We start from the raw sequence: 10,851 nt of genomic DNA on the forward strand, positions 1-10,851 counted from the left end.
AAATTAAATGCGTGTTTTCATTTACTTATGAAAATTAGAAACTGAAAACAGTCTTTTGTATGTTTTCAGTTTCCTTTACAAATTGAGTTTTGAGAATAGTTTTTGTTTTCTGTCCATTTTAGGTTGCCAGAAAGTTTTTTAGTTTCAAAAATAGAAAATTGTTTTTGGAAACAAAAAACAATGGGAAAAAACAGTTACCAAACATACCCTTATATTTTTGGAAATATGTTAATTTTAAAACCTATTATATACACTAAGGAATAGCTATTAGATTTACATCCGTTTTAAAGAGGAATAGCTATTCTTCAATTTAAAGAATAGTTATTCCTATGTAATAACTAATACATATAATAATGATGCAACAAAATAACAAAATTGCTATTTTACATGAATAATTATTTCATTATAGGAGCTATTACAAATTTACAACATACCAAACAAACCCTTATAGTTGAGCCGTAGTATTGGGGTGGTTTGCATGCTTTGCTTGTAATGTACACCATATGATGATCAATTTTTGAAACTAAAGAAACATTTTTTTTAATGGAGATGAACCTTTGAAAATGTAAAAACCTTCATTTTTCCAACTGCTCCGCATCATATGGAGATGAACATGTGAAAATAAGAATACTTATATTTTTCCCACTACTTTATACCATATGGAGATGAACTTTTGAAAATGAAAAAACTTTCATTTTTTTTTTCCTGAATATTGGTATTCTATGGAGTGTCGGAGATCAAATTTCCAAGCTTTTGCAATGTATAGTGTAGGGTATCCAAACCTCCCAATAGTAGATATTTAATACCAACAATATCAGATATTCTTTGAAAGGTATTGAGATTAGGTTTCCTAACCTCTTGTACATTGTGTAGTGTGAGGTTTCCAAAGAAGAAATTACCATGTGGGAAATATGTATTAATTTGATGTATTGCCTTTTGAGAGTTGTGATGTTGTTTTGTTGTGAATGCATTTATAATGTATGTTGATGTATTTTGTATTTTTTTTAGTTAATGTATCACCATTTGAGGATTGTGATGATGTATTTTTTTTTTTTTTTGGCAAATGGTCATTCTTCTATATTATTTGAGTTGTTGTAAACTAGTGTGATGAATTTTTGGTCTAATTGTCTTTGTAGTTATGTATTACTTAGCAGGATAACTAATGAGTTTGACACCTAACCAAATCATGGATGTTGATGTATACAACTTTGCAAATTCTCTAGAATGTCTAGTGTCAAATATCCATATCTTCTAAGAATTATGTATCACCTACCTAAATCGTAAACATTTGATATATACAATACCGGTAATCTCCTAAAATGTCTGGATATTAAATATCCAAACCTCTTTAGGATTGTAAATAACCTACCCAAATCATGGATATTTGATATACACAATATTGGAAATCACTTAGAATGTTTGGATATTAGACATTTAAGCCTCGTTAGCATTGTGTATGACCTACCAAAATCCTGAATATTTGATATGCACAATACTGTAAATCACCTGGAAGGTTTAGATATCAGGTATCCAAACTTTTGAATAGTGTACTACCTACCCATATCATGGATGTTTGATATACATAATACTATAAATCTCATGGAAGATTTGGATGTTAGGTTTCTGTTCATCCCTTGGATCGTGTAGAATCTAAGCAAATTGTGGATGTTTGATTTTCACGTAACTAGAAATTCCTTGGAAGTCTATTATGTAAAGTGTCCAAATCTTGCAATAGTGGATATCCAATATACATAATTCTGGAAATCCTCTAAAAGGTTTGGATATAAGTTTTCAAACTAATTAGTATTGTGTATACCTAATAAAATTGTGGATATTTGACTTGAAAATACTGGAAATCTCCAGAAAGGTCATGATCTTAGGTACTCGAACATCCTATGGGTTGTCTCCAAATCTCATGGATATTTAATGTACACAATACTAAAAATCTCATGGATGGTCAGTATATTAAGTTTCCAAATTAGGAGTGTGCAGCTAACCCACCAATCTACCAAACCAACCCATTCCAATTCATCCCATCAGGTTGAGTTAGTTTTAGGGGTTATTCTGCTAAGTTGGGTTGCTAACTTTTTATTTTATGGTAGGTTGGGTTAAGTGCAAGTTAGCAGGTTTACAAATCCACTAAACCCAGACTGAACCACCAATATTTGTTAAATATTTAAAATATATATTATATAGTTTTATTATTTACTCTTTTTTTTTTTTTTTAGGAACAAGATTTTTTATTAATGAATGTTGGCTAAATTAGCCTATAAAATAGAGACAACTTGTGGTGGAACATCTTCCATCCAAACAACAGAGTTAGATACATGTAAAGCATATCTAGCTATATTGTGAGCAACCTTATTACCCTCTCTTTTAATGTGAGAGTAGTGTAGTTGAGTAAAAAGCATAGACCTAAGGCAAATATCTTCGATCAACAAACCATCCGGCGTTAAAATCTCCCCCCCTTGTTGCAATACCGTCATCACAACCTTTGAGTCACCTTCCACCACAGTTTATGAAATCCAATTTCCGAAGCTAGTGTGATCCCACTATGAACAGCCATAGCTTCTATAACACCAGGACTATACACTTGATGAAGCTTTAGGGATTGTGAGGCTAGCACTTGTCCTTCATGGTTGCGAATAACTACCCCAATGCCAGATTTGTTTTCATCGGGGAAAACTACTCCATCGATATTTATTTTGACCAAATCCGTTGATGGTGGTTTCCAACGAGCACACGGAACTACCACTGGTGGCGAAGGAATTGGTTGCACCGACTTGAACTCCTGAAGAAGATCCCTAGTGGTTTGTGCCAAGAGATGGAGAGTAGCTGGGTTGTTGAAGCCTCACCTTGTTGCATTGATTCCAAATCACCCAAGCTAGCATAGCAAACATCTCAGAATTATTTACTCTTTTGGTTTGATGAACTACCAACATATTTATAAGAATACCAGACGCATTACATACACTTTGTGCGTGCAATAATACTCTTTTTTATTTATTTATTTTTTGGTTTAGTGTTATAATGCTTAAAAGTGATATATAAATAACTGTATGTATTTTTCTTTTTTAAAGAAGGAGGTAAGGTAACGTGGAATAATGTTTAAAAATGAGATAGAGAATAGTAAGAAGCTGAAACTCAAAGAGACATTTGAATTTATTGATTGGGATAAGAATTGTGATAAGTAAAAAAAATTGAGATTTGAACTAAAGAAAGATGATATACATCAGTGTGGATGGATGGAGATTTGTGATAGCTGTATAGAATTTGGATAACAAAAATATTGGAATGTTATAAAGAATTAAAAAAAAACCATAAAAATTTCAGGATAAGAATGAATAGTTTTTACTTTTTACATGAGGAAGTTTTTTTTTTGGAAGCAATAATTTTGTATTTTTTTTATAAAGATAATTGAAGTATTTGAATTCAAATAGATAACAAATATAGATAAGAATTAGAAATTTGAATACAAATGGGTGGTGAGAATAACAATTTCTTTTCCCCCTTTTGTACGTGAGACAATATTATTGTTTTTAACATTTTTTTTTTTTTTTTTGCTTTTTTATAGGAAAAAAAAAAATTAAACTAAAGGGTATGTTATTTTAGAATTTGTATAAGGATATTTTGGTATGCCAAAAATCGAAGATGAAATAGGGGAATCCTCTTATTAATAGTATAGATAAATTTACTTTTATTTGTGTTGGATTGATGCACTAATCAAATAGTTTGTGTCAATTTGGTACTATGCTCAAGTTTGATTAGTAAATTTGTTGTTATTTGTGTTGAGAATCTAATAAATTTGCTTTTCTTACACTTATCTCTTCTTCTTCTTCTTTTCTTTTTTTTAAATGTCCAACCCAATCCATGTGGGTTGTGTTGGGTTGGACCCTTATGATAAGTTGAGTTGAATTGAGATTTTTTTTTAACCCAACCATGGTGGGTTAGATTGAAAAACTCCTGAATCCAACTCATGCTCACTCCTACTTCAAATCTACATATGATTTCATATCACCCAAGTAAATAGTGGATATTTGGTTTTCAAGCCCCCCTTTGGAATGTGTATCAGCTAACCAACTTGTGGATGTTTAAAATACAGAATATTGGAAATCTCCCCAATGTGAGATTCGAACCTCTAAATAATGGGCGTCTAATATACGAACGTTTGGAAATCCTCTAAAAGGTTTTGCCTGAGAGGTTCGTATTTTAGGCTTCCAAACTAATTAGGATTGTGTATCACCTTCAAAATGGTGGATGTTCTATATACACAATGCTAGAATTCTCTTGAATGTGAGGTGTCCAAACCTCTAAATAGTGAATATCTAATATACACAATTCTAAAAGTTCTCTAGAATTTCTGGATATTAGGTTTCCAAACTAATTATGAATGTGTATCTCCTTACCAAATGGTGGATGTTTGACATACACAATACTGAAAATTTCTTAGGTGTGAGGTGTACAAACCTCCAAATAATGGATATCTAATATACACACTTTAGAAATTCCCTAGAAAGTCTAGATATTAGATTTTCAAACTAATTAGAATTTTGTATTACCTTACCAAAGGTGGATGTTAGATATACACCATGTTGAAAATATCTTGAATGTGAGGTATCCAAACTTTCAAATAGTGGAAGTTACAAATTTCAGGATATCATGTTTCCAAACTAATTAGGATTGTGTATCACCTAACCACATCGTGGAAGTTTAATGTTCACAATACTGGATATTCTTTGGAAAGTCATACGTCATATATGTCCAATTAATACATGGAATGTTGAATTGTTCAAACAACCTGAATTTTCAAAGCTTTTCATTGAGGATTAACAAAATAATTAGGGTTGTGTATAACCTTAGTGTATACTATATCCATTATATTTTATTTCTTTAATGGAACGAATGTGGAGTTGTGAACACTCAGTATTATTTTGCATCCCAGATTCTGAAGTCAAGCATTCAGATCATCCCCTTTTTATCTTTGGTCTGCCTTCAATTTGTTCCTTATTGTTTTAATCATTACAGAATAATTTATTACCTACTTTGCATTTTTGTTGTCCTTCTAAAGAATCTGATAAAATAAACATGTGAGAGTATAGATCTATGAAGCACGAGTGTGTTTCTGGATTTGGGTGCGGATGCGGCGATTAAAAAATTATTAAAAATATTTTTATTTATATTTTCTATATATTTTTACTATTAAATTATTCTTAAAAAACACATTACTATGTCTTGATTCACAAAACAAAGAAAGAAGAAGGCAAGAAACACAAAACAAAAAAGAAAACACAAAAGAAGCAACAAATATTCAGAATAAAATTGAGGAAGGACAAATTTAGGATGTTTGGGTCTCATTCAAAGCCGATTTCGGCTTTTCCAACATGATTCAAGGCCGATTTCAGTCTATTTCGGCCGTTTTGGTTGCCGGCTGATATGACTCGATTCGGTTGATACGGCTCGATTTTGGCCGAATCGGCGCAAATCGAAGCCGAGTCGGCATGAATCAAGCCAAGTTGGTGTGAATCTGTGAAAAAAAAAAAAAAAAAAAAGCTTAGATGTGGCACCGACGTGTGGGCAGCTGCGTCGGACGTTGCACCCCGCGTTGGGCCATGTCGGACTCCAGTGCAGCACCCTCCCAGCCACGTCCGTGCTTCATAGGTATAGATATGCATACACCATATATATGAAACATTACTGAAAATTAATCAAACAATCCATTGGAACCTACGTTGGCATATTAACCATAAGAGGCATAAATGATGATATAAAGACTTTCATAAAATCTATCTACGATGGCTCATGCTAGCTATAGATGTACATATGTTATACAACTTCAAAACAAAATCCAACTAAACTTCAATACCTGACATCTACCAAAATAATGCAGACCAATAAAACCTGATAAAAATAGTAATAGATTATTAACATTTTCTATGAATACAAATCTGCAGATTATATATGCTCTCACATGTGATTTATTATATATGGCCAACAAAGAAGATAAAAAAAGGTGAAGTCATACTTTTTACCATTCGAAGAAAAAAAATTGAAGCTATACTTTTGGGTTTGTGAAAATGCCAAGCTATCCTATAGACTTGCCAAGCTCTACATCGTTCACTCCACTCTCCCCATTGTCCTCCTTCAACAGTTGTGAATCCTCTTCTGACAGACTTTCTTTCCCAGGAATAATCTTAGAATTAGCTTTCTTCTCAACCTCAACTGCCGAACTATACACTACCATGCCAACAACAGCGAGAACCACACCAAGTATGTTTTTTAGAGTCAACTCTGAATCAAAGAGTAGCCATCCCAATGTCAAGACACATACTGTTTTCATGTGGCCCAAAACCTGGAAAGAGACGGCAGAGAAGCGTCCAATGCAGAGATATTGACTCACATTGCAGAACACAGCCAGAGAGCAAGAGAGTAGTATGAAAAACTGTATAAATTCCAAAGATTCATAAGAAACTTTTTGATGAACTAAGTCAATGAATAACAATTAGGTTGCACATGGATCTAAAGAAACCTAAGAAGCACTTACAAATGCGCCTGATGACAACTTATAATTTGATAAAAGTTTTCCGGTAAGGTAATAATCAATGACTGGACCAAGAATGAGAAGGGAGAGAGCTTGTATTGGAGCTGTCTTACTCAGCAATTCAAAAGAGCTCACGGAGTACTTCTTCTGTAAGGAACCGATCGACTGTTCCTCAAAGATAATTAAACAATACAAATCAGAGATCAATTATTTAAGGTATTGATGTAAAATAACTAATGGCACAGACTTCTATATAATATGTGTCTCCACTCCCCACAAACTCAAACATGTGAAAAAACAGAAACCTAAGCTCTTGCAATCAATACATATGTTAGTTACAAGTGCATTGTTTTTTTTTTTTTTTTTTTTTTTTAATAAACAAGTCTTGGATATGAACTCCACCTTATATATGACTACAAATGTTAATAGCCATTGGTAGTTAGAACGCAACTGCATGCTAACACATGCATCAAGACATGCATCACATAGACTAACAAATAGGGAAGAGGTAAATTTCAACTTGTCCAAGTGCAACCGGCACTCTGTTTACAAGTTTAAAGCCTGTCTTTGTCAAAGCCATGATGTGGAGGACCAAGGATTGGATGATAGGTCACAATTTGAAAAAATATGCAATATAATTATGATATTCTGCTAATTTCAAAACTAAGTACTTGGAGAGTTGGACGAAGAATCAGAAAAAGTAAAGATGATAAATATTGAAAAATACAAGAGTGCAGTTGGCAAACAGTTTGCTGGTAGAGTATTAATATTATGACTGAGGTCTGCACTACTTAGATATGCCTCTTTTATTCACCAAAATGAGAATTTTGGGTTTAAATTAAGTGGCTACAATGCACAAGGGGGGAAATTTCAGGCTCCTTCATGGTTATTAATTGATAACATATGCTCTCTGGTTGTGAGAGCACTTTAAACCTCGGATTTAAAATTAGTATCTTGTTGGATCTATTGATTGGGTGTTGCTTCCCAGCCTCTTGGGATATAAAAGGTGCTTTGGCTGGGCTGCTACTTGTATCTTATATATATATATATATCCTCTAAGTATGTGCCAGGCAGGTCTTGACATGCAGGGTATAGGGAACCCTTTCAATCATATTGTATCTGTACATCTTGGGTAACAAACTTAACAACAAAAAAATGGTGGTTGGGGGGGGGGGGGGGGGTGTGTGGGAGGGTTTCTAAATTCAATGCGTTAATATAAGTGGGTCACTTTTGGGGCCCTTAAAATGCAATGCAACGCTTCAAAAATGCAGTAGTTTTCTCCTCTTTTACTTTAATTGTTGAGTAAGTTGTCAAAGCTGGAATCAGGTGGCATTTCGGTGATCAAGATTAAAAATTTTCTTGGAGCATGGAAATCCATTCTTGTTGTAATGATTGAAATGCAAGGTTGTTCAAGACATGTATGCATATTTCACAATAAATTTATAATTACACAGCAAACTGAAACCAAATTTGAGTGATGCTCACAATTTGTTGAAAGGATGTAGACAATATTGCCACACAGGCACAGAGAAAGCCTTTTGCATTGACATTCATGTCAGTCACTGTACAGATGCCCACACCGACAACAACCACTGTGACAGCCATCTTAACTTCCTTTGAATAGTGTTTTCCATGAAGAATCCATTCCATCACACAAACCACAGGAATCATGCTCAACTTTGAAATCTGCACCAGATTAATAATAAGGCAAGTATACTTTCTTAATTTTCAGAAGAAAAATGGTTAAGAGTCAGTTAATGATATGTGCCTGGTAAAATCCAACAGAGTTCAGCATGAGGCTGAAGTTCATTCCTGAGATTGACATATTTGCAACAATTGAGAACCAAAGAAGCTCCCACATAGGGACATGCTTTGATGCAGAGTAACCGGCAGCATTTGACACCAAACCGACCAATGCGGTCACGGAAAAGTGGAAACCAGTTAAAGTAGTTGCTGAAAATCAGAAACAAACCAATATCAATTATTTTACTGAATTACAGGAAAACAATGGTGTTAAATTTCCTAAATATTAATTCGGCATGCACTTGACCAGTGCAGTTATAGTGAACTCATTAAAGCACTTGGCATTTTAGGGCTTTGATATTATTTTTAAGTTCATGAATTGTAGCATTTCAGTTGATGCAAAGTCATATTTATTAGCTACTGAATTTGAAAACCACTAGCATAACTTGCAATTTGCAAGTAGCATTTGTATGTCATTTCAAAATGTAGAAGGTAATGAGGATGCTTCTGATTGTTTAATTATCACTTGTTAGTCACAGCTTTTATTTCCATAAAAATGACATTAAAGCAACTGAGCAGTAAAAACGTAATGGTTAAAGTTTTGGTAAAGCTAATGAAAAATTTACAAGCTTCAGAAGGTTTTTAAATCTTATGTGATAATAGATCAGACCAAATGAAAGTAAAAAAGAAAAGAAGAAGAGGAAGAGGAACTGACCAAAGGCAAAAGCAAAACCGGATGGGGACATAAGCTGCTTGTTGGCCATGATAATGCCCACTGAGCTTATTATGTTCATACCCCATGCTCCTACATCCGACACTACTACATTTACAGACGATGATTTTCTCTCCTTCTCCATTTACAATTTCACAAATCGCTCACACAGAGGAAGGACAACAGTTTAGTATAGTGCCACTCAGTATTTTGTAACACAAACTTATTTCTAAGATGAGAAATCAGTACAGTACAGTTACTTTACTCCTAGATTTATATTCTGATTTCGTAATTGATAGTGCTTCGTTGTTTCTAAATTTTATTTGGCTGGCTTCATAGTTCATATTCCTTTTGTTGCTGTCTCTCACAGCAATCAGCATGTTAGAGCATGTTAGCCCAAGTCCCAAACCCCACATGATCAATTCATAAACAAATATAAACATGAAGTGAGGGTGGGGATAATCTATTAGTCTCTTTTTTACACCTTTACGTTAGTACTTTTAAGTGTTTGACTATTGGATAATTTCCCCACTCCCACTCCTACTCCCCCTTCCCTTCATTCTGTTTCTTTTCTTCCCTCCTTTCCAACCATTGACTACTGGAAAAGTAGATGATCTCTTCCATACAAATCAATCCAGTTGGGCTGACTTTCCATTGTCTTCACAGTAGTATTAACATCGAAAACATAAAGCAAGGGTGAAGTAAAAAGCATTTGGCCCCCCTTAAAAAAATTTATGCTAAAAAACTATTTCAAAGGTTTCAACTTGACTTTTAACCAAACCAAAATTAGCATGTTGAATTCATCGACTTAAACTTCGCAACAATTAGAAATTCAGAGACGCATTTGATTGGCAATTCATAACTTTCTTCTATTCAACAACTCTCCAACACCATGTCAATGGGAAGAGTTTGTGTTTCAATTTCCTCAGTCACAGTTCGTGTAAAAAAAAAAAAAAAAAAAACCTCTTCCCTCTCGAAAGTCAAAACCTATGCACTTATGCAGGCAGCTTGCAAGGATGATTTTCCTCTTCTCATCAGATCTCATCAATCTAATGAATTTATAATATTTCTTTCCTCAATATTAAAAAGACGAAAAAACTATTTTGATCCTTACATTTTAGGATCATAATCAATTTGGTCCCTACATTTTAATTGCAGTCAATTTAGTCTCTGTTATTTTTAACTTACAATCAATTTGATCTCTACTGTTAAGTCACTAACGGAAAATGCTTACGTGGCAAACAATTTGCATTGTTGACATGCTTAATATTAAAAAATTAAATAAGATGCTGACTTGTTTAAATTTTATGGCCATATCAGCACTGAGATGGCAAAAAAAGCAACGTCATCTTTCAAAAAATAATTTTCTTTTATTTACCAATTTTTTTCCTTTTCTTTATTTTTTCTTTTAGTTTTCTCACGAATTCTTTTTTTTACCAATTTTTTTTCCTTTTATTTACCAATAATGTAACCTATATTAAAGCTATTGACCGGTGGTTAAGGTGAGAAGAAGGAGATTAAGAGAGACGGAGGCCTTATCTGGGTTTGGAGAAGAACTGTAAAGAATGTTAGAAAATAAAATGAAATTTTAAAGAAGTCGTCAGAAAGATAAAGAAAAAATAAAGAAAGGAAAAAAAAATAGTAAATAAGAGAATTATTTTTAAAAGATTATGTGGTTTTTTTTTGCCATCTTAGTACCAACGTGGCCATAAAATTTAAACAAGTCAACATCTTATTTAATTTTTTAAAATTAAGCATGCCAACAATACAAACTATTTGCCACGTAAGTATTTTCCGTTAATAACTTAATGGAAGTGATCAAATTGATTGCAAGTTGAAAATAACAGAAACCAAATTG

At 33.3% G+C, this 10,851-nt stretch overlaps 1 protein-coding gene across 1 annotated transcript; it reads right to left on the reverse strand.

Moving 5' to 3' along the window:
- Window positions 1-5,899: 5,899 nt before the first annotated feature.
- LOC126707518 (UDP-rhamnose/UDP-galactose transporter 2-like) lies at window positions 5,900-9,787 on the reverse strand. The gene is made up of 5 exons (XM_050407208.1): window positions 8,997-9,787; window positions 8,307-8,491; window positions 8,024-8,224; window positions 6,542-6,703; window positions 5,900-6,439 (listed from the first exon to the last, which is right to left on the reverse strand). Exons 1-5 carry the CDS (start codon window positions 9,136-9,138, stop codon window positions 6,083-6,085), a joined length of 1,047 nt encoding a protein of 348 aa, XP_050263165.1. The 5' UTR covers window positions 9,139-9,787; the 3' UTR covers window positions 5,900-6,082.
- Window positions 9,788-10,851: the final 1,064 nt, after the last annotated feature.

Source organism: Quercus robur, chromosome 11 (genome assembly GCF_932294415.1).
Source record: "Quercus robur chromosome 11, dhQueRobu3.1, whole genome shotgun sequence".
In the NCBI taxonomy this organism is placed as follows: domain Eukaryota; kingdom Viridiplantae; phylum Streptophyta; class Magnoliopsida; order Fagales; family Fagaceae; genus Quercus; species Quercus robur.

Excerpts from the sequence above, each read along its gene's own strand:
- LOC126707518 (XM_050407208.1), bottom strand. The coding sequence starts at position 9,138 with ATGGAGAAGGAGAGAAAATCATCGTCTGTAAATGTAGTAGTGTCGGAT. Across the intron at positions 8,492-8,996 it reads CGGTTTTGCTTTTGCCTTTG|CAACTACTTTAACTGGTTTC; the intron begins GTCAGTTCCTCT and ends TCTGATTTTCAG. Across the intron at positions 6,440-6,541 it reads AGTTGTCATCAGGCGCATTT|TTTTTCATACTACTCTCTTG; the intron begins GTAAGTGCTTCT and ends GAATTTATACAG.